General features: G+C 42.5%; 3 protein-coding genes across 4 annotated transcripts; all 3 read right to left on the bottom strand.

The window, feature by feature from the left end:
- Nucleotides 1–643: 643 nt before the first annotated feature.
- Nucleotides 644–2,702, bottom strand: rpl31 (ribosomal protein L31). The gene is made up of 5 exons (XM_014969898.2): nt 2,601–2,702; nt 2,033–2,136; nt 1,512–1,637; nt 797–909; nt 644–714 (listed from the first exon to the last, which is right to left on the bottom strand). The coding sequence occupies exons 2-5, from the start codon at nt 2,134–2,136 to the stop codon at nt 683–685; spliced, it is 375 nt and encodes a 124-aa protein (XP_014825384.1). The 5' UTR covers nt 2,601–2,702; the 3' UTR covers nt 644–682.
- Nucleotides 2,703–5,131: 2,429 nt separating this feature from the next.
- Nucleotides 5,132–18,869, bottom strand: zc3h13 (zinc finger CCCH-type containing 13). Of its 2 annotated transcripts, none has more exons than XM_014969867.2 (20): nt 18,710–18,869; nt 17,236–17,412; nt 16,928–17,031; nt 16,746–16,860; nt 16,476–16,587; nt 16,198–16,364; nt 15,970–16,118; nt 15,650–15,853; nt 15,083–15,247; nt 13,405–13,748; nt 12,874–13,290; nt 12,131–12,364; nt 11,308–11,794; nt 10,163–10,359; nt 8,175–9,398; nt 7,349–7,966; nt 7,127–7,267; nt 6,838–7,038; nt 6,346–6,509; nt 5,132–6,263 (listed from the first exon to the last, which is right to left on the bottom strand). In XM_014969867.2, the coding sequence occupies exons 2-20, from the start codon at nt 17,401–17,403 to the stop codon at nt 6,063–6,065; spliced, it is 5,412 nt and encodes a 1,803-aa protein (XP_014825353.2). In that variant the 5' UTR covers nt 17,404–17,412; nt 18,710–18,869; the 3' UTR covers nt 5,132–6,062. The 2 variants fall into 2 exon arrangements, with proteins under 2 accessions (XP_014825353.2, XP_014825360.2); XM_014969874.2 differs by having other exon boundaries at nt 10,247–10,359.
- A 621-nt stretch (nt 18,870–19,490) lies between these two features.
- On the bottom strand, nt 19,491–22,793 carry cpb2 (carboxypeptidase B2 (plasma)). Its single transcript, XM_014969855.2, has 11 exons — nt 22,677–22,793; nt 22,329–22,404; nt 22,115–22,239; nt 21,933–22,041; nt 21,757–21,858; nt 21,267–21,371; nt 21,063–21,173; nt 20,472–20,562; nt 20,168–20,370; nt 20,000–20,084; nt 19,491–19,928 (listed from the first exon to the last, which is right to left on the bottom strand). Exons 1-11 carry the CDS (start codon nt 22,751–22,753, stop codon nt 19,705–19,707), a joined length of 1,308 nt encoding a protein of 435 aa, XP_014825341.2. The 5' UTR covers nt 22,754–22,793; the 3' UTR covers nt 19,491–19,704.
- Nucleotides 22,794–22,926: the final 133 nt, after the last annotated feature.

Genomic DNA, 22,926 nt, shown 5'->3' with positions numbered 1-22,926 from the left:
ATATATATATACACACATATGTATTTTTCTATTTAATATTTTCATATCTATTTCAGTCTATCTTGTGTTTTCTCTACACCTTACTGTATTTAATTTTTTTATTTGCTTCTCTTGTTCTGTCCACTGTCATGTTGACAGCCTAAATTTCCCACTTGTGGAAAAGGATGATTCTAGCTTTAATAGTCAGAATGCTGTCTGCTTTCTCAGAATTATTTGATTAAAGTCCAATTCTGACTTTTGTCTTCCATATTTAATCAAAACTCTTACTAACTTTTGGTTAAAACATATACAAACAAAAATGCCTGTTTTGGCATATTTTTCACTTTGATGAAATTTCCACATGAAATGACTATTAAACATATTCTTTAGATCAATTTTCAAATCTTAAGTTGGAAACTACTTTTCCTACAAATATAAAGAGAAGAAAATGTCTTATTTCCCATCATGCTCTCATTTGTATTGGCCTCACAAAACTCTAGTAAAATACATTTAAAATTCCATGGTTGTAACACGAGATTTGAGAAAGTTCAGTCTGTAAACTTTCAGGTCATTTTTATAAAGAAATGCATCTGGCCTTTTCACCATGTTCCTTATTATGGGAACAAATAAGTGACAAGAATGAGCTAAACAAAAGACAAAGACAAGCTTTTTCTATTTTTTATTTTTCATTTATTCCACAAATTTAATTTTCATCAACGTTGACAGTCTGCAGACCTGTTGGAAAAAGGAGAAACAAATGATTAAACATCTATATTGCTAGTAAAGACGCTTCAGAGCCAGCGGCCTGAGGATTTACCTTTGCATGTGGTGACAGGAACGTATGTGACCAGGGTGTAGAGTTTGTTGGGAGAGTCCTCATCCTCGTTACGCTTCCTGGACAGCCGTACGCGCATCCTGTACGGCACGTTCCTGCACAACACATCAGGAGAAGTCGACTGAACGGCTGCTTCAAGTGCCAAACAAGCTGGAATAAAACCTCATAGGTGTCATCTGTTTGCACCGCTACGTCCAAGTTCAGTTTTAATGACATCTTGATTTTTCATCAGAACCAACAGCCCAATTAAATCAGCAAAAAATAGTAAGAATAATTTCTGCAGCAGAATGTATCAATTCCAGAAAGCACAAAAACAATATTTGGAGCTATACAGGTAGCAGATTCAGATCAGTATGTATGTAATATATCCTACGTACAATTGTCACCAACTTGAGTTAAAATTCGTCCAATATTTTCCAATGATCCCAACCACAAAAAGAAATATTAATGTAGAGCTTTTAAACACATTGCACACATTAGTGGATAGAGAGCAGGCAAAATTAAACTATGATTTAGGTGCAATTTCATATTCCATAAGGCCAGGGCCTCCTGGCGCAGTGAAATGCATTAAATGCACCGTCATGCATTTCAAATGAAAAAAAAAAAAAAAGTGGGAAATTCAAATAATGATTTTCTTGATGTTAAGCCTATTAATTTCCTTTTTGTTCATTAATGGAAATCAGACAGACTGACTGACCTGATCCCCTTGCTCCACACCGCCTTGTTGAGGCGAGTGTCGATGCGGACATCAGGAGTTCCCATCTCCTTCATGGCGAACTTGCGGATCTCGTTGATGGCACGGGGAGCCCTCTTCTTGAAACCCCTGCACGAGACATTTCAGTCACATTAACAGCAGAAAGGGGGACGAAATGAAATTCACACATTGTCGGATTGTTTACACAACCATTTGCAGTTTATCAGCAATTAAATATAACTTTTTGCTCTCTATGCACAATCAAGAATATTAAACGGTGATGGAAATCTGCATAAACAGAGACAGAAAAACACGTTTAAGCCAGTTTTGATTTTTAATGAATTTCTAATCTCCATCAACAAAAATATTTAGAAGGAATCAATACATTTTAGTATTTTGACCTGTCCTAATGTTAAAAAAATATGCCAAATATTGGAATTTACCTGGCTTGACAATAAACACAAACATAAGTTTCACAAATGGCAAACTACGCTTAAAATATTCTGTTTTTCTGCAGTACTCACACTCCATGAATGCGCTTGTGGATATTGATGGTGTACTCTCTGGTCACCACCTCGTTAATGGCTGAACGCCCCTTCTTTTTCTCTCCTTTCTTGGTTGGGGCCATCTGGAGAACATTATTAATATATTACAGTACCGATTTAGTTGCTATTGGAACAAGTGCTAAAACTACAAAGCAGCTTCAACCTCAACTCGCATCAATCTTACACAGAAAACCGCCACGTTAGCATTAAGTTGGCAAACTATGGCATTATTACAAATAATACACAAATTACAGTTTATATAAACTGAAAACGCAATAAAAATAATTTGATAAAGGACCAATTCTGTTTCTAAAACAGAGTAACTGTACTTGGATTAGCCACGCTAGCTGAAGCCACATCTCCCGATCCCCTGCTACATCTCATCGTTGTAACTACCAAATCATACGTTAAACTATCTAAAACACAATGTGACATTTTATATTGTCCTTATATACATACTTATAACGCTAAAGCATAATTTTTTTGCTTTTAAAACAGAAGATGGTGATGGATTGTAGATGGTTTTGATCCTGAAAAAAGTACTCACCTCGGCTCGTAGCTGAGGCGGAAGTCGGAAGGACGGACCAAAATCAGAGCGGAGTGGTTGAAGGAAATGGGTCCGTTGGAAATAAAATACACTAGAAACAGATAGATGAATAGTGGTTCCCAATGCTTTAGAGTCAACTACATTTTTTTTGGCAAATAATGACATTGATAAACACATATAAAAACATTTGAAACAACTAATTAAAGTTAAGGAAATAAATCAATTTTAATTTATAAATTTAATAACCCGAAAACAAACAAGGACTTTTGCGGCTGGAACTTACCGGTTTCCCTTTGTGGAAGGATGACCGAGGCACTTATTTTATCCATAACCTTTGTATTTCCGAGAAAAACTGTTCTGCTCTCCAGACAGACTTATATTATAACTATTTAGAATGACTTTAATGAAGCCCCATGGAGTGGTTTTTCACTAACTTTCTATTATATATAATGGGTAGATCACTACCAAACTTGTTTTTTAAAAAAAAAAACCTAACCCTAATTCATCAAAAGGCTTTAATTATTAATATAATAAAAGCAGAAAATCCCATGAAAGTAATTATTTTTGTTTTTGTTGATTTCATCACAAGGAGTAAATCCTTATAATCAAACACAGTCAACTAAACAGAAAAAACAGTAGATTATTAATTATTAATCATTTTATTGAATCATACACCAGGAACCAGTATTTTTAACATAATTATTAAATAACTACATGAGAAATTAACCAATCAGATACACCCTATTTATCTAAATTATAATGGGGTCGTTTTTTTGTTTTGTTTTGTTTTTGTTTTTCTTCCAAAAAGTACCCCTGCCCTGATATTAAAAACTGTCCAGGTTTTGGTTTTTTAATTGTTTTGTGAAAGAGTAATTAATAAAAGTGTAGTAATGTGTGCAAGCTATTGAATTTGACAGCATGAATGGCACTTTAAAAATAAACTGGCTTCGGTCTTTTATAACAAATAATAATGCAATATGGTTCCATATTCCATGTAAAATATTTTCAAATCTGGGTGGTTAGTTTCCTTCTTAGATGCGACTTCGAAATTAAAAAAACTGCCTGTTAAACTTTCCTTCTTTAACCAGCAAGTTTTACATTGGAGATAAACATAACTATAGCCCACACAATACTTCCTTGTGGAACTGCCGTTGCAAAAATTAATCTTTGCACATACTTGGCTAGAACAAAGTGTTTGGTCTGTGATGGATTTATTAAATAATGGAGGCATTATGTCTTTTGAAGACTTCAGTGTTAAATATAACCTTAAAATAAAAGTGAATTTCAAAAAATTATTAGAGCCATTTCCCCCAAATATTTTATGTAAAGTTAAATGTTTTTATGAGAACCCTGATTACAAAACCCCTGTTCTACCTGGACTTCTGGTTAATGGACTTCCTATTAACCAGAAGTTTATTTCAGATAATAAACTAAAAAACTCAAAAATTAGGGAATGCTTCTCTAGTACTTTGTTTCCTTTTGTATCAAATCCAAATTATATATTACATTTCTTTTCAAAGGGAAAAATTAGAACAAATTATTTAAATCTTCCAGTTCCTCCAAAAGCCAAGGAAGTCAACTCCAGAATCTTTCCAGGTGTTTACCCCTGAAGGAATTCCTCAGGGTTCGATTTGCTATTGATGATAACACTAGTTTATTTTGCAATGGTGATATTGAATCGACTGAACACCTTTTCTATGAATTTGTGAATTGTAAAGCTTTGTGGGATGATGTTCACTACGGGCTTTTCCCTAAAACTCCAAACTTACCTGGATTTTCTAAGAATGACATTTTTGGGACCCTGAGAAAAGAAAAGAAATTTGAAAGGCAACTAAATGTAATAATTATCATGGGCAAGTTCTTCACAAATGTAATTTTCTTAAAACAAAACCATCTTTCCCCATTTTTCAGAAGGAACTCTGCCACCTCTTCTTATCCCAGAGGTTCATGGACAAGCAACAAGATGCAGAACTGTATGATATGATAAACAATCTGAAACTGCTGGAAAACTCCTAATGGCCAATGTTCTTTTTGTTTTCTTCTTTTGTCTCTTCTGTATGTCTGGAAGGAGCCTGGGACGACTTTTTCAGGTATGGGTACATCTGACACTGATACCATGTTTGTGGTATAAGAAAAAAAAAAAAAGGTAAGGAAATATATCAATTGCAATTTTCAAATTTAATAACCCGAAAACAAACAAGAGCGAAACTTACCCATTTCCCTCTTGTAAGGATGACCAAGGCACTTATTTTTTCCAGAACCTTTGTATTTCCGAGAAAACTAAAGCTGTATAAATTGTACGTCACTGATATTTTCATAAAATACAAACCAAGAAATGATCATCAGAATACAAAGAAATGGCTCCTTCATATGGCAGGAGACAAGGAAGGATGGGGAAAAGGAAGGATGCAAGGCAGGAAATGAGTTAGAAAACTTGGAAGGTTGGACTCAAGGAATGAAGAAAAGTACAAAAGGAAGAAGTCAGACACGTATTTTCAGCTCTTCAGACTTGTCCCAGTTTAACCACAGCGTAAGGATGTTATTCTACATTTATTTTACAATAGAAAACAAGTCAACACCACACCAAATGTTACTTGTACACTTTGAAATGACACAGAAAGAACTGTTTTCTAGCATTCACGTGTGCAGTCCCAACACTACAACCAGATGTGTCCTCGTCTTCATGATGTCGGGTGTAACGCAATCCTGAAACAAAGGTGGTGCGAGGGTGAAGTCGCACTGAATCCAAGGCCTCCGCTGTGCCAACAGAGCCAGAACACACGGCCTGCACCATTCCCATCCTCACTGATTATTCGCTAAGCATCAGGCTTTTTCCTATAGGGAATTTCCTTTTCTGTGGGTTGACAAGGAAACTCAACATGGCAGTGTTTGCCTGCTAGTGCTCTGCACACTCTTCAGTTCAAGTCATGGAGTCACTGCCAAGCCATTCATTTCAGCTATATGAAGCACAATATACTGTTTATACAGACCAACAGAATAATTTGGCAGTGCTTTGTCGTAAGTTCGTTCAAGTCTCTGCAGGATGTGGATTTTTACCCTCACCAAATCTGCTCATTCGTTATGAACATGAAATGTTCCATATTTTCCACGACTGGACGGTCAGTTTTGCACAAAGCAAAGAAGAAGAAGAAGAAAAAAAAAAAAACCCCGAAGATCTAACCATTTTAATGCACATTTATAGCAACCAATGCAGAACATACAAAAACAAACGAAGTTTGTTAATCGAGAGAAGATCCGTAAATTAAAAATGACTTTTAAAACAGCACAAAAACATGAATTAGACATGTTGAATACAGAGTACACACTTCTATGGGCTCATCAGCAGGGGGTCCTAGAGTACTGTCACATGGTCACGCCCTCTTACTACTAAACAGGGCTCTTATGTAAAGAAAAGTGATGAAGAGTAAAAGTTCGGATGAAGACTTTTCATGCGTTTTACTCTCAGGACACGCAAACCTCTGGTTGAGCTGCGCTCAGCTTGCTGCTGCCCGTTTCGGCAGCCTCGCCTGCCGGAGCAGACCCGCTCTCTGACCTCTCCGGGGCCGAGGCCTGACCGGCCACGGTCCTTCTGAAGAGACGGATGCTCATCTGGAGCAGCTCGTTGTCCACCACAGGTGTAGTGGGGTACTGCTTCGTTTGACCCTATTGAAAGGAATATTTTTTATTTTCTCTTTTACACACGCGTGACATTTTATTAGTTACGAGTTAAGGAGCATTTAGTTACCTTTTCGTTTTTCAACAGCTGCCGGCGAATGGCAAAGTCCCTGCGAGCGCATAGCGCCTTACAGCAGGGTCCCAGGTTGCTCAGTAAACCGGCCCTCTCCACCCGCCTGTTCAGGGCAGCCATGTTGAGCGCTCCCAGGTCATGCTCAAAGAGCTTGTCAGCATCTGATATGAGAGAAACAAGAGCGTAATCGATTACAAAATAATTTAAAACCAGGAGCAAATCAATATAAAATCATTTGAAAGAATAAAAGAATAGGATAAAATAAAAATCTCTTTGCCAGGTTTTGTAACCACAAGGCCAAACAGAGATTTAAAGAGGAGCAACAAAAGCAAATGAGGTGGATTAGAAGTGCTCACTAACAACTCATAGTGTAATTCTAGTCAGATTATTGTGGAGCATCTTCTCTGTTGCCCCGGAAACAGAATCAGGAGACTGTCTTCAGTCAGAGGCCTCCTGAGATTTGCTCAAGGAAATCTCAGACACACACACCTTTGGGATCGTCCAGCTCCGACCTGCACACCTCTTTGACTTGTTCTAAGAGTTCTGGGCCTGCGAGGCGCTTGGAGATGCCTGCCCTGAGCAGGACGGCGCCTGGCGTGAAGCGGAGCAAAGCCGCACCCGCCGCCCGCGGCTCCTGCTTCTGCTTGGGCATCAAGCTGGACCAGTCCACATCGATCACATCCAGGGGACCTGTGGACATGTGTGAGGTTAAATAGGTTTTGTGGGATTACTTCAAAGAATGACTGCAGAAGCTAGAAAAAGTACTGCAGCCAAATACCTGTGATTTTCTCCTCCTCCTGCTGATCCTCCTTTTTCTGGCTGTCGGCCAGAATTTCATCCAGCTCATCGTCGCTGATGGGTTCATACTCCTCTCCAACAGAAGCGATGGACTGCTCATCTTCCTTCCCATCATCCTCTCCTAGAAAAATATTACATTTTAAGTCACATGAAGAAGATTTCATGATCTTTCATTTCAAGATTTTCCGTCTTGTCTTCTCACCGTCGATGCTTTCTGTCTTCTCCGGCTCGCGCTGATCTCCAGCTGGATGGTGACTGTTGCTGGATTTCTCTGGCTCCAGAGGGCTGAAGGCTTCTCTCGGGAGCAGAGGCTCAAAGTCGCTCCTCACCATGTCGCCTCTCGCGTCGCCTCGTACCGCAGCTCTCGGGTCGCCGTGCGGCGGCAGGTCCATCATCACCCTCTCCCGTTCTCGATCTGCACCTCGATCGCCCCGGCCGTCTCGGTCACGCTCCCTCTCTCGTTCGTGCTGCTGGATGAGGCCCTCTGGGAGCAGCCGCTCGCGCTCCCGGATGTCCCTCTCGCCCCTTAGCAGCGGTTCCCGGCCGGGACGCATCAGCATGGGGTCGCGACCCCGGCTCGCCCAGTCCCTGGGTTCTGGCTCCCAGTCTCTCTGGGGCTGGACGGGCTGCTGGAGGTGCAGTGGCGGCGGCGGCTGCTGCTGCTGGTTCTGCTGGGGCCGGAAGTCCTTACGATCCCGCTCTCGCTCGAAAGGCTCCCGTTCTCGACTGTCATAGGAGCCGGCTCGCGACCTTGACCTGGCCTGCCTCTCAGAGTCCGGAGAGCTGCGCCTGGAGCTGTGGCTGCGGGAATCCTGACGGTCTGCAAAACAAGTCAGATCAGAAGTTTAGGGCTGACTTGTCTTCATTACTACTCTATTTATGATGTTCTTTCAGCAAATGGCATTTTTTTTGAGTCTGTACAGTCCAGCTAAAAATTAATTGTTTACTAAATTAGTTGCCGATATTTCAACAATTGATTCATCGTGATTAATCTGATTATTGGCTCCAGACAGGTTATGAATCCTGACCTGAAGAAGTGCTGCGGCTGGGCTCCCCTCTCCGCAGCTGATCGATTCTGGATTTCCTCTCGCCCCCAGGAGGATCGCCCACCATCGGCCGCTCTCTCTCCCTCTCCCGCTCTCTGTCCCGGTCTCGGTCTCTGGAGTTGGAGCCCTGTAGCCGGCCGCGGCGCAAGCGGGGCCCCTGAGGGTCGTCCAGGTGGGCCGACTCGCTGGAAGGCGAGCGCGGGCGGCGGGACGACGCCCGGCTCTGGTTGCTGCCCATGCTGCTGCTGCGCACCGGCTCCGGCGGAGGTTTCCGCAGCAGCGGCTGGGACATGAGCGGCTGCGGCGTCAGAGTCTGCAGCAGCATGGGGGGGTCCGGGGAGAGAAGCGGGGCGATGGGTGGCGCGCCCCCCCGCTCCCGGTCTCGGCCCATCCTGTGTCCGGCGCCCCTCCTCAGCGGTTCGGACGGAGTCCTCTCAGCAGGAGGGGGCGGAGCTTGTGTGTCTGCCGCTGCTCCTCCTCTGTCTGACTCCTCCTCATCGGACCAATCGCTGAAGTTGTTCGCTTTGGAAAGCGGGGAGCGCTCGGTGTTTGTGGTGGCGGCTGCATGACGATCTGGTCTCATGGACGGCGGTGGCGTCCGGGGGCCTCTCTTTCTCTTGCTGGGCGCCGCCTGGACGGCCGTCTCCTCCTCTGATGCATCAGACTCCCCGCCTGGCGACCGCTTCCTCTTCCTCTCATGTCCCTTCTTCTTGGCTCCTTTTCTCGGTGAGTGTAGAGGCAGAGGGACGTCTGCAGACACGCTAGCTGGAGGCTCTGAGGGAGCAAGAGCGGCCCCTACAGGAATATCCTCTTCCTTACGCCCTTTTTTCACTCCCTTCCTCTGCGTCTTCGTCTTCTTTTTGCCTTCCTCGTGGGACTGGGCGGCGGCGGTGTCTTCGCTGCCGGTGGGAGTCGCTGCAGGTGGAGGCGGTGGAGTTGATTCTCTTTGGTCTCGGCCTCGGCCGCGTGAGTCTGACGTAGCATCGGGAATGTACTCCGCCCGCCTCTCGCCTCCTCGGCCTCGATCTGCACGCGTCTCCAGCTCGTCGTGGCGGCCGCGCGCGTCCCGCTTGTCCCCGGCTCCCCGGCGGTCCTCGTCTTTCCAGTAAGCGGCCTTTTCACTGGGCGCGGCGCTCCGTGGCGGCGACCGGGACAAGCGGTCCTGAGGCCTCACCACCTGGCTCAGCAGACGGTGCTTATCCCCGCCTGCACATAAAACACGTAGACGGGGAAAAATGTCAGAAATTAAACACTCTATTTTAGGGGGGTAAGCTACATATTTCCAGACGGGTAGAAATGTTTTAGCACCCCTGTAAATAAATACATTCTTTTTACTGCAGCGACAAAAACTGACTCAAACATTTACAGCATCTCAGTGTCGCCCAGTCTCCATAGCAACCATCAGATGCCTCTACACTGACGTGTTTTATGGAAGCAAAGCCTAAAAAAATATATATTTTATTCTATTTCCTAAGTTCTGCTGGGATTTCAGATAAAAGATGATGTCTATTTCTAGTGCTGAATTTGAGCTGGAAAGGAGAGACTGCTGGTAAAAAATGTGCACAGCTGACAGGGATGACCATAGTTATGTGTATCCATGGCAACAAATGGAGTTTTTTTTTTGGTTTGTTTTAACAGCCAGAAGGATCTTCAAAGACTCGCATAAAACTTGAATCACGGCCCATTTAAAGAGAAGCAGCAAAAGCAAATCTAGAATAAAACCTCCAATAATTATGGCTCCTCTTTTCCCCTTAACTGAATAAATTAACACATAGGTTAACGATTACACTTTTCAGAGTGGGTTTGTACCACTGCAGTAAAAGCTGCATTTATTTCAAGGCTTTTCATGCATGTTTACCAAGAACGCCAGCAAACGGATGTGTCTGATTGGCCGATAAACAGAAGGGCGTATTTGCCTTACACAAGCAAATCAAACAGCAGTGTGTCCTTTTCAAAAAGATTTTCCCTACTGTCAGATGGAGGCAGACACACGGGGCTGGGGAGGAGGGGCTGAGGGTGGAGCTTGGCCTGCCCGCGGCCGGCCGGGCGCTCACTTTTGTCCTCGCCGCTATTGTAGCCGTCGCTGTCCGCCGGGCTGAAGTCCCGCGCCGTTCGCTTGGGCAAAGGCTGGGGGCTGGGGCTGCTCTCCACCCGGAGCCTTTTACGGCTGCAGAGAGGCGGCGAGAAAGAAAACAATCATGAGCCAGAGCGGGTAAAAGGGACCCAATTTATTAAATATTAAAATTAGAAATGCGTGGGGGAAAAAAAGCAGTACAATTCAGCTAAGATTTATTTTTTAAACTATAATTATTTAAATGTAGAATTCATCTATATTATATATATATTTTAAAACTGAATCCAAATATTTTTCATTCAGTCAAGCTGAGTTATTTTTTGAATTTTTATTTTAGAAAATAATTTTATAGTTCAACGCTGCAGCGTAACAAATGCTGAATCCAAGAAAATATAAAAACTATTTAATTTTCATCATTTCACCTTCAAAATTTGATAATTTTATAGTGTGCTTTCCTAATGTAAAAGTACTCAATTTTAATTTCCAAATTATATGATTTTTTTTAGGTATTTATCCCATTTTGCTTTTTAAATTACACGTCATAATCAAAATTAATATTCCTCTACTTTGTAGAGATATACGATGCAAAAACACAAAATCTTACCAAGTATGTTTGATCTCATTTTAAGCGCAAATATCTTGGCAGACTTGAAATGGGAAAAAAACTAACCTATAAGTAACATTTTTGCAAGAAACAGGACCTCGTTTTAAGTAAATAATTCCTCAATATTATTTTAACAAGACATTTTTTCCAGGTTTCCAGTAAAACAATCTGCCAGAGGAACAAACACTTTTGATCAGTTTTAAGATATTATTTATTTCAAACAAGATGTTGCTCAAAAGTTACTTGTAAGTTTTGTCATATTCCAAGGGTAGATAAAAATACTTGGCAAGATTTTGTTTTTAGGCCAATCAACCCTCCTGCAGCATCACTCATTAAAATGTAATTATATTTATTAAAAATGAATGAATGTTTCTGCAGCTCTTTACTGTATTGATCAGATTAAGCAGATTAAAGCGGAGACTGAGATTAAGACGTGCCTCATCTTCCGCTCGTCCCTGCTGTCCTCTCTCCTCTCCCGCCTCTCCTCCCTCCCTCTCTCTCGCTCCTCCCACTCCCGCTGCCTCTCCCGCTCCCTCTGTTCTCTCTCTCTTTCCCTCTCCTTCCTCTCCCTCTCTCTCTCCCGCTCTTCCCTCTCTCTCTCCCGCTCCCTCTCCTCCCGCTCCCTCTCTCGCTCTCGTTCCTCCCTCTCCCTTTCCCGCTCTCTCTCTCTTTCCCGTTCTCGCTCCCTCTCTCGCTCTCTCTCCCTGGCCCGCTCCCTCTCTGCCTCTCTCTCTTTTTCTCTCTCCTTTTCTCTCTCCCTCTCTCGCTCCTTCTCTTTCTCCCTCTCTCGCTCCCTGTCTCTCTCCCGCTCCCTCTCTCTCTCCCTCTCGCGGGCCCTGTCGTCCCGTCTGTCCTCCGCTCGGTCCGTCCTCCGCTCGTCCCTCTCTGACTCCTCGGATCTCCTCTGATATCTGTTTGGAGAACCTGAAAAAAAAAGAAAAGAGAGGGAAAAATAAAAATCTTCTCCAACTTGTGCAAAAAGTCATGAAGAAAAAGAAGGCAGAAGGAAACAATAAGATAAACCTGACATTGAAGTGTTATTGCAGATAGGAAAAAATATCTAATCAAAAGAGAAATTTAGAAATAACCACTAGAAATACATCAGATTCATTTCTTGATTTGAATTAATTAAATACATTTAGTTCCCCATTATATTCTGATTTTTCGTTAAATTCCTAAGCCTAGGCTGAGTGTGAATAGCAGATAACTGTTTCCAGACATCAAGATGACGTTCCCTGCAGTTCCCACGGCGACCCCCACCTCTGTCTCGGTTGTCCCGGTGATCCCTCTCTCCATGCCCCCCCCTCCGGTCGTAGGACGAGTCTCTAGCGTGGTCTCTGCGGTCGCTCTCGTAGCGGTCCCGATCCGAAGTCCTGTCTGAGCCTCTCTCGTTGCCGCTCCGCTCCACGCTCCGGTCCCGGACCGCGCTGCTCCGCGACTCCCAGTTGTCGTAGCCGCTGTCCAGTTGGGAGCTGCGGGAGTTTCTGTTGGAGCCTGGGTGCAAGAACAAAAAAACGTAATTCAGGGTTTCTGGAGGTTTCACCAACTCAAATTTAAGACTTTTAAGACCAGTCGATGTCAAAAATGATTAATTACTTGTTTTAAATATCTGAAATATTGCCAAAGTCAGCTAAAGTCTTTCCTCTGCTTACATCTCCCAAAATGCTGTGTGATTCTGGATCAGAGTTACTGTTACTGATTTATTGCCCAGGCCTTCTACCTAGCAGTGGTATAATAGCAGCTGGTTAGCGGATGTCTGAGTGTCTCAAAGATTTGCCTGACAGAAAATCCCCCAAGACAAAAATAAACTCCAATACAAGCTCTAATATTGCTGCCAAAATAAAATGTAAGACCTGTGATGAATGTGTTTAAGGCCAACTTAAGTTTTTAAAATGAGTTTAAGATATTTTAAAGGCATCATTTTGTAAACATGAATTGAACATCCTGGACATCCTGAAAATGAAGGAAGTGAATCACATGATGAGGTCTGCGTTTTGTCTGACCTTTATCAGAGGCTTCGTTGGCCCGCCCCCTCCCTCTGCCGTTCCTCTCAGCTCTGTCCATCTTGCTCTCCGTCCTCCCTCCATCGTCCCGCCCGTGACCTCGCCCGTAAGCCCTGTCGTCCAGAGGCGGCTCCTCCTTCCTGTAGGCGTCGCCCCGCTCCTTTTCCCTCCCACGCTCCTTCTCCCGTTCGCGGTCGCGGCGTTCCAGTGACTCCCGGCTGGAGCGAGTCTCCGCCTTGATCTCTCTGGAGTCCTTCAAGTCCCTGCCGTCTCGGTTGTCGCGGGAATCTCGGGTTGCTTCTCTCGCTCGCTCACGAGTGTCACGTCGCTCCCGGGCCTCTCTGGTCTCCCGATCATCTCGAACTTCGGAGTCATAGTCGCGATCGTCGCGATCCTTCTCTCGTTTGCTGCGGCTCTCTGCGACGAGACGCAGAAGTTTAAGAGCATTCAAGAGGAAATTCTAACTACAGCTGAATTTGTCAAGGCCGCATCTCTCTGGCCTTGAGATATGACAGAAAAAGCAAAAGATACCGTCTCTGTGGTCGTGCCTGCGCTCCTGGATGGGCGGGGTCCGTTCTCGGTCGCCGCGACTTCGCTCTCTGCCCCTGGAGTGGTGGCGGGCGGGGCTGGACCTGTTGGACCGCCGGTGTGGAGAGGAGGCGTCGTGAGAGGTGGGAGGCGATCGGGAGCGCCGAGAGTGGAGAGGCGAAGAAGCGCCGACCTGCGCTCCGGAGCTCCGGTGGTAGGAGGGGGAGGAGGAGCGGCGCCGCCGAGGGGAGGGGGAAAGGCGATGGGCGGAGGAGCCCGACTGGGAGGAGGGGGAGTGGTGGCGGGGGGGAGTGGGGCTGCGTTGGTGGCGGAGCGGGGAAGGAGACCTGCAGCGACAAAACCAATCCCTCAGCACTACTGTTTTTCAAGTTTCAATAACAGATCGGGTAAAGTAGGAAGAACACTTTCCCACGGTAAAATTCAGCACTTTTCAAGCATTTTTATGGTACAATTTCAAACTTCTCCATCACCACTTTGGAGATAAAACCAATTTAAAGGAACTAAATCACATATCGTTATTACTGCTATTAATAATAATAGTATTTTATAGGGATGCTCCGATCAGGTTTTTTTGCTGCCGATTCAGATATCGATCATCCATGAGGACGATCTCTGCTGATCGCCTGGATTGGTTTAGGTATAAATGATGCTATGTTATCTGGCAAAATGGAAAAAATTATTTGGCAAGAAATTCACCTGATTTAGACATAATAGACATGTTTTAATACATATCTAAAATCTTTTTATTCTTCAGTTACATGCTGCAGCTTTAAGCAGACTTTTGGTACGAGAGTTCACGGCTGGGTGCAGCAGAAACGGCGCACCGTCTGTGAAATATTACTACAGCGCGCAGCGGCGGTCCACGAGCGAGGGCAGAACCAGCGTCTTACACCGCCAGCTCCAGGACTTTCATCATTTTTCAGGTTATGTGTTGAGCTTTCTGACGTGATGCTAATCCAGGTGAGTGTTGGTAGTTGTGCGCTGCTTTACCTGCTATCTGGCCGCTCCGGATGTCCTTTTTTTTCCTGCACTGAGCCTCGATATAGCCAAACTTCAAGTGCTTGTGTTTTTTTAAATGCCACATTAGATTTGTTGTGTTGATGCATGTTGACCTGCTTCACCCCCGAGGTAATTTTCCACCGCAACACGCAACCGTTCCCGTTCATAGTTCCTCACAATACGTGCTTGTGCAGTGTGAAGGAAAGAGGAGATCAGCTGCACAGGCAGACTGCGAAATGAGATAAAAGTGATCCGTTTTGGTGATCGGCACTCATTCTATACACCTGACTGGTCTGAGAAAGTTGCAAAAAAAATCTCTAAAAAATGTTCTTGCCAAATTATCTGGCATTTACCGAGTGGAAAAAAATGTTGGTGGTTCTAGTTGACCTAAAACAAGAGAAGTTTGGTCTGATTGAACTACAGAAAGTGACAATTTTCTGAATTGTCTACAGAAAAGACAATTCAGGTGTCTTTTTATTATCTTTAAATATCTGGTTTCAACGGTACATCACGCTTTCCAAATTTAGACTTTTAAACAAAACAATAGATTGAACTTCATAATAAAATCATGCAGTTTTAAGGTCTTTATAAATAAAGTTCAAGCATTTTCAAGGATTTCAAGCAATCCTAAGGGGACGCTAAAAAGAGAACTTGGACAAACCTTTGGGGGGGGAAGGCTAGAGACGAGGCTTTGTGGGAAGCTTTGGGAGAAGCTGACTTCTTCCTGGCTGGAGGCGAAGAGTCTCTGGAGGGAGACGACACGCTGCCCGAATGCTCCTCTGACGTCAGCGCACGCTTGGCCTTGTGGGAACTCTCTGAACGATCCCTAGAAAAACAGAAGGAAGCAAAGTGGTTGAGGCAAAATGATAATAAAAGCACTTTTGTTTTACAAATCTGGTAAATTGTGTGAATTTAAATGTGGGTTTGCAAACACGTGAACCAGCTTTGTTGCATCAACTTGGTTTGCACGGCATATTAGATACAAAATATTTGGGTTGTTCTGGAAAATTAGAACAAAATCAAACAGCTTGGCCAATGCACAAAGCATTCGGTGGAGGCAGCATCATGCTTAGTAGAAAAAAGCTTTAACAAAGTGGCATTTTTCTTCCATGTCATCTTTCTGCACCAATTTGTGTTGACATTTCACATAATACAAGAAAATTAATGTATGTTTTCATAAATTATAGACAAAGAAGACAGTAAGAAAACTTTGGTTGCAACAGCTGACCTGCGTTTCTCCTTCTTCTCTTTGTGTTTTTCCGTATCTCTGCCCCGGTCTTTCCCTTCCTTCTGCTGCTTCTCCTCGGTCTTCTCCTTGTTTTTGTGTTTGCCTTTATGCTTCTTCCCGACCACGGGAATGTCCAGCGGGACAGGGGGAGGAGGACTCGGCGTGCGGGGGCCTTTTTTCTTGCTGTGACTCGCTTTTGTTGGTCTAGTAAGACATAAAATACAAATTTATACAAAAACCATCACGTCCTGTGATTTCAACTTAAGTTTAGTCACTGCAAGGAGGATAAAACCCATCTTCTCAAAGAGATTCCTGCATACCTGGTTGTTTCTGAAACGGCTAATGCCAGTGCTAACTTCTTCTCCTTCTTCCCAGACGCGGCCCCTTTGACTCCACTCTTGTGTTTTGGGGAGCCGCTGGACTTTCTGGACACGGGCGACTCTTTGGAGCTCAGCAGCTCGTCAGAGACCTGTTGGATGGAGCGGATCGAATCGAGAACCACAGTAACAACCTGCGTCTGAATCTGTGCGCAATCAGGCGCCTCTTACCTTCGGCAAACCTGTGCTTCTGGTTTTGGCGGGGGTCTCGTCTTTCTTGATGACTATATCTTCTCTCTTGTCCAGGTTCTCCTGCTCCAGCTGCATCAGTTCTCGCTGAATTTTCTGCCGCTTCATCTCGAGGGACAACTCGTAGTCGTAGTCGCCGATATCAGAATCTGAACGTCAAAATGGGAGGAGATAAATGTTTAGTGCACAGAAACAAACCAGGTATAGCATTTTATGAGACGTAATTATGAACATTTTGTGCTATTATTGTTTTAATGCACCTTCACGATTAGCTTCCCACTCTGCAGGCTCTTCTTCACTGGCCGGGGTACGCTCCTTTGTGATCTTTATGTCCTCCTTCTCTCTGTGTCGCCCTCTAGAGGGATCTCTCTGCTATTAAAGGCAAAACTTACAAATCACTCAAAGTGTAAGTTTATAAGTTGTTCCATTTATTGCTTTTGATTAATCTGGGCTTAAAACAACATCTCACGGTTCCATTCTCAAAAGAAAGAGTCACTGCTACTAGAAAAACTCTCCGCAGCAGAACTTACTCTCACTGTGGGGGATGTGGGCTCGTCTAGGTCTCGCTTGAGGTTTTCCGGGTCAACATCCTGTCTTTTATTCTTCATCCTCTCCCGCAGGTCACCTGTGGGCCTCTCGGTTGTCCTGCTCACACAAACGGACATGCTCAGCGTTTGGTTCGATGCGGGTCTAATCTGCGTGCAGGTCTTACCGGCTGAAGGTGAATCCTTTGCTTCGTGGCTGAGTTCCATGTGTGTAGCGGCAAGTGTTGCCGTAACTGCAGGTACCGGTCTTCAGCCAATTTCTGCAGTGACTCTGAAAAGAAACGCACGGGTTAACCTGAGGACTGTCTTAAAATCCAAATTTGTCACATTCAAAGGCATAAATGCTAGTTTTCCTTTGGTGTTTAAAGCAGAAATTTCTATCCAGGCGATACATTAAATATAAAACCACTAAAAGCAACATACGGATAACCAGACTTATCGATGTAGGTGAAGAGAAAAAGTGAATGACGCTTACATCAGCAGCATTACTCCCGGTGCTGGGACCGAGTCTCTCAAACACGCTGGGCCGGCGAGAGGGGGCGGCGGGGTTGGTGGTGCTGCTGGTCGTGGCGCTGCTGCTGCTCCCGCTGTCCGAAATGGTTTTAGAATTCTCCACTGTCACCTTCCGCCTGATCTTGGACATTCTGCAGGACTGGGAAAGATTGCAGTACGGATAGATTGTTGGTTCGAGCCGATTTTTATATGTTGAACTCACATTTTTAGTGTCGAAATGAATCGACTGTCAACATGATGCGCTTTGCAAAAAATATCAGATATGGATCAAGGATAAGAAGCTTTGATGAATTATCAAAAATTCAGCAGTACATGCTCTACATCAGTCAAGATTGGAATCTATTCTATTTTTGACCTTTATATATATAAACTGTTTTATTAGTTTTGTGTTTTCACAAACAAGCAAAGAACAAAAGAAAAACTGTCGCTGTACTATGTCACATTCATATCAAATAATGTCTTACCCATCACCAGAGTGGTGATAAGTAAGGCACAGGACAGACCTTTATATTTTTAAGTCATTTTAGTTCCATAAAGTATCTACCTAAAGATAAATTTGAATTATTAATGCTTAAAAGAAAACACACAACAAAAATGGCGATATTATTACTTTATTTTCTCCACTGTTTTTTTTCTTGAAGAATATCAATAAATGTTAAGTTTGAAAGTATTTGTTTATGGACTCCTGTGTCATGCAGTCACAGCGGTAACTAAAATTACACACAGAAGTACTTTTATCGCTTTCACAATAGTACCACAAAATATTGTGATGAAACCTTAGGGTCCGTATCGCCCACCGCTCTGCATGACATTTATTTAATTATGTTACATATCATCACATTATTATTATTATTATTGGTACTGAGAAGCCGTAATTATGCATCCAACATAACACAGCAACAAATCAAACAAAAATACAATCATATGGCAAAAAAGCTAAGTAATGTTTAAATATTCCCTTGATTGACACTCTGTAATCTAACGATTTGCGTTAAATTCTAATTTTTCTGAACGGTAGCTGAGTTTTTATCTTAATGCTGCTGATTTTATAACACTATAAATGACATTCCAGTAAATCTGGTTTTAATATTTACATAATTGATGCCGATCGAGTTAGTGAGGAAAACAGCAATGAATGAGCAACAGATGCATCAACACTGCTCTGCGGCTCAAACAAGTTAGCATTAATGCTGCAAAGCTCAAGGTTTTCTAGTCAGTTTTTATCTAAATATATAGTCATAATACTGCACCATATTCTCCTTTAATCTGTATGAAAATTAATTTTAAATATTAAGCCGTTTCGAAGCCATAGCTTTTGACTACTTCATACGGGAGAATCCTAGCAAATTGAGGCTAATGCTAAAATTAGCATAGGCCCTGGAGCAATTTGCAGCAGAATACAGGCTAATAATGCGGATATATAAACTAGGTCTCACCCAGGATATTGTTTTGGTGTCGCATCTACTTTAGACTAGTTAGCGGAGTGAGCGCTTGTTAAAATAACAAGGCTTATTCTTTCAAATCAAATGCGAAGGCTGCCCTGACAGGCGACATGTTGGCGGAGAGTCGCTCACCGTTCTTCTTCTATGGTATAGTTAGAGGAACTCTGTAGCGAGCTGACGATACCGCCACCAGCGACTTTCTAATACCTTCACTCTACGGAAGAGGATTGGAGACTTAATCTAAGAATTCAGAGAAAAAAGAAAAAAGTAATTTCTAAGATTTAAATCTGAATTCTTAGAACAAGAAATAGAAATTCCGGCTTCAATCTAAAAATCCTGACTTTAATCTCAGAGTGACTGCGGCTATCTCTATAATTTGTGCACCTTTTTCAACCGCAATTTTACCTTCCACTCAACTTACCATTTTTGTTTTGATGCAGCACTTCAGAAAGCTTTCTCAGAAACGACCCCTTTGTATCAATGAGTGTTGAACAACCGACAAAGCAAAAATCATAACATGTTTATTAAAAATCCCACAGAAAATTTCTCAAAATTTCCAAGAAATTCAATTTTGGTTTATTACTCTATAAATAAATGTAATTTATTGTTTAAAAAAAATTTACACATTATTATTTTTTTTTTTCATGAAAAACAAGCTGCTGATCAACAGTGGCACCACTGAACAGGGGACCAGTAGACCCATCCACCATAAAGTCATGTATGCATATAAAAGATAATAAAATTGCATTTAAAAAGAGGAGAAAACAAACTTCAATGAGTTACATTTATTTATTTACTTGCAATTGTGTCATATTTTTATCCATTATTGTGAAATAGGTTTGAATTCCTCACATCTGGCGACTCTTCTTTCTATAGATATAAACATTTTCCAACGCTTTTGTACATTTTGGCTAATGTTGTGATGCTTCAGCATATTCAGTGACAGAAGGTGTAACTCAAAAACTCCTGAAACAATTTAAATTCACAACTCAAGCTGCAGGTCCAGCTTGACGGGAACCCATTGCAGCTTGGGGTTTCTCCATGACCTTCAAAACAATGGTCTTCACCGCAAGCAGAGCTTCATTGCAAGCGCCCTGAATGTGGGATGGCGGCAGCAGGAAGCCATATCTGCCACGATCCTGGAGCTCAAAAGTGAAGGAGTATTTAATGCCGAGATTATACGCCCAGTCATCAGAGCCACCGGGAGCCAGGTCTGCAGACAGAAAAGGTAAAGGTAATATGTGCCTTCAGCAAGTCAAAGGTCAAGAAATAAATATTCCTTACAAATGATCTGTGCTCCTGCTCCATATGTGTAGGTGTTTCTGTAATACCTCCTGATTTCATCTGCAGCTGTTTTGACCATTTCGTACTATAAAAAAAGGAAGAAAAAAAATCCATATGGTTTCAGGATTTTGGGAACTTTATATTTCAGCTGAAATAAATGAATCAGACCAGTTCACTGTGATTCTCGGCTTCATCCACGGAGCAGGAATACGGGATGATGAGCATCTGAGAGTAGGAGTGGATGCTCAGGTAGATCTGAATGGATTCCTTGTGGCTGCGCAGGAAGTTGGCGACAGCCTGAGACTCTGGCTCCGATTCAGGGAAGGAGCCGCAGTAGGTTTCGTCGCAGGGATTGGAAGAGGCTCCTGTTGCTGAATGAAACAGATGATCAAACTGAATAAATAATGTGTTCTTTTTTCTTTCCATTTACCTTTGTAAAACATGAGAGGGATTTGAATTTTTCTGAACTTACTGCACCAGTTGGCGTCAAAGTTTCTGTTCAGGTCAACTCCGATGCAGGACGTACCCTTTTGGGGGGAACGGTTCTTCCTCCACATTCTTCTCTGAAAGAACAAATCGCACAAATTCTCAGGCATTCTCAAAGATAAAGTCACCCCAGAGACACGTGATGCAACTACATCCTAAATCACAATAAATAATGTGGAAAAATCAGGAAAGCACACAATGGTTCAAGGTAAAAGAAAATATTCCATAAGAATGAATAAAGTTACAACAAAAACATTAAATAAAATGTTTATCAAAGGTTCATAAAGAGGGCTAACTGGACACAGAATACATTTAAAAAGAGTAAATCAATGATAAAGAGACTTAAAAAACAGAAAACATTGTTGAAGAGATCTAATTTACTGTCACGAAAGACTCAAACGTACAAACTAAGAGCATGAATTGCAAAACTCTGGAGGGGCTGCAACGACCCAGTGCTCAGGTGGGTGACACACTAAAAATCTGAGCTTTACTGAAGAATAAAAACTAAAAAAAGAAACAGTTTACTACAAACCGTTTAGGAGACTCAGCAAACAATACGTGTTCCAGATGTTCTTACGTTTGTCCAGGTGTATTTGTATCCGTCTGGGTTCATGACGGGCAGGACGTAGAAGTCCATGTTGTCCAGGATCTGAGTCATTTCAGTGTTCACGTTGTAAAATGACAGCGACTGTGAAGGAAAAGAGCAGCTGGCTTTCAGATCTCTGGAACAAAAACAGTCAGATAGTTTTCGAGGGGGGAATCGTAAATAAAGCGTGCTCACGTAGTGGACGAAAAACAAGCAGAAAGCAGGAGAGATCCACTCTCTGGCATGGATCCCACAGTCGATCCACATGGCTTTCTTGTTTGGTCTGTTATTTAGAGACAGCTGAAAGGCAAAAGTGCGACATTAGTTCCAGACGTCTCAGACTCACTTCAAATTATTACAGATATGGAACCCTGTGCTCTTAAATACACCGCTTTGTAAAGATGTGTTAAATTTTTTTTAAAAAAAGGTTTAACTTCTATGGCTGTAGCATCGTCTCACAATGAAAATTTTATTTAACTGTTAAATTGAGCACATCTAATAACTAGCTTTTAACTAAATCTCCATGGAAACAGTTACTTCCACCCCTAAAACTCTCTCTGCATGTATCACACAAAATATAAAAGAAAAAGACTTAGTAAACTGAAAAAAACAACGTTTATAGTCAAATTAAACGTTGGGTTTTTAGTGGTTTCATCATGTTTTAACCTTATATCTAAAGGATTACCTTTAAAGCGTACAGTGGCCTTTTCTCATACGAGGAGCCAACAAGAATAGCTTTAACTTTGTCCGGATAGTCATTGGCTGTTCTGTTAATCCAGTCATAGATCTACAACAGAATAGCACAGTTATTAAAAGAAAAATAAATAAAATACTGAGTTAGGATCTCCCACAGAGTCTCACGTCCTCTAAAGTGTGGTATCTGTAGTAAAACGTGGAGCCACTTCTTGGGTCGCCGGAGTCGTTCCTCATCTGCATTTCAATGATCTCATCAGCATTGGGCAGCATCACTCTGCAATGAAGATTTCAACACGGTCAAATGTGACACAAACAAGTAGCTGTGCTTTACAATAGGAGCCACTTACTCGTGTGCAATGTTGTGTCTCTGCAGCAGGTTCTTGACCGTCTCGGAGCTGTTCCCAGGAAGGTAGAGGTGGACTTGTGTTAGCTCTTTGATATTGTGAGGTGAAACGGGCTGCCATAAACCTGTCTGAGAGAAAATGTCCAACGTTGTCGTCTACTGAAAGAAAATAACCTCAAGAGGCAAGTCAACGGTAGTAAAGATGAGAACAGTGCTACCTCATACTGGGTGGACACATTCTTCAAAATCTCCACTTGTTCTTGAGTCTTAGGGGTGATTGATAAAACTTGGCCACTGAAATAAATGTAAAAAAAACATCAACTTAACAAACATGGATTTCACATTTACACAGGTAATAACATTTGCTTGATGATCTAAGGCATTGAAGTGTGCCAAAAACACAAAAGCAGAATTAAATTGTAATACTTTGACAGGAATGTATATAACTCACAATTGCTCCTTACGTTTACATAAGAATGTTCATGTCTGACAAAGCGTTATTTTCTACAGCTTGTAGAAATAAAATGCATACATTTTTAAAATCGAGATCAACTAAAGCCATTTACCGTGTTTTTGTGCATTGTCCTGTTTTTAGAAGCAGGTCGAAATTTAAAAAAATAAACAACACCCAAAGAGTCGTCATGATGAATGTCCAAGCTCTGTCCAAACTGTGGGGGTAGGAACAAAATTATTGATTGAAGCTGTTGTTTGTTCAAGTAAACTTTACCTTTGAGAAAACAACGAGCAGGGCAGAGATCAGCAGAAGCAGTATTATTTAATTAGTTATTAACCAGGTGTCATATAAAGCCGTGTAAT

Source organism: Poecilia mexicana, unplaced genomic scaffold (genome assembly GCF_051168715.1).
Source record: "Poecilia mexicana isolate PSO_F unplaced genomic scaffold, ASM5116871v1 scaffold_2, whole genome shotgun sequence".
In the NCBI taxonomy this organism is placed as follows: Eukaryota; Metazoa; Chordata; class Actinopteri; order Cyprinodontiformes; family Poeciliidae; genus Poecilia; species Poecilia mexicana.
The sequence above is the reverse complement of the archived record's forward strand: the minus strand, read 5'-3'. Positions and strand labels throughout refer to the sequence as shown.

Excerpts from the sequence above, each read along its gene's own strand:
- rpl31 (XM_014969898.2), bottom strand. The coding sequence starts at position 2,136 with ATGGCCCCAACCAAGAAAGGAGAGAAAAAGAAGGGGCGTTCAGCCATT. Across the intron at positions 1,638-2,032 it reads CACAAGCGCATTCATGGAGT|GGGTTTCAAGAAGAGGGCTC; the intron begins GTGAGTACTGCA and ends TGTCTCGTGCAG. Across the intron at positions 715-796 it reads TCCTGTCACCACATGCAAAG|GTCTGCAGACTGTCAACGTT; the intron begins GTAAATCCTCAG and ends TTTTTCCAACAG.
- zc3h13 (XM_014969867.2), bottom strand. The coding sequence starts at position 17,403 with ATGTCCAAGATCAGGCGGAAGGTGACAGTGGAGAATTCTAAAACCATT. Across the intron at positions 13,291-13,404 it reads CAGGCACGACCACAGAGACG|AGAGCCGCAGCAAACGAGAG; the intron begins GTATCTTTTGCT and ends GTCTCGTCGCAG. Across the intron at positions 6,264-6,345 it reads AGCTGTTGAAAAACGAAAAG|GGTCAAACGAAGCAGTACCC; the intron begins GTAACTAAATGC and ends TCCTTTCAATAG.
- cpb2 (XM_014969855.2), bottom strand. The coding sequence starts at position 22,753 with ATGACGACTCTTTGGGTGTTGTTTATTTTTTTAAATTTCGACCTGCTT. Across the intron at positions 21,859-21,932 it reads GATACCACACTTTAGAGGAC|ATCTATGACTGGATTAACAG; the intron begins GTGAGACTCTGT and ends ATTCTGTTGTAG. Across the intron at positions 21,174-21,266 it reads GCTTGTTTTTCGTCCACTAC|TCGCTGTCATTTTACAACGT; the intron begins GTGAGCACGCTT and ends TTTCCTTCACAG.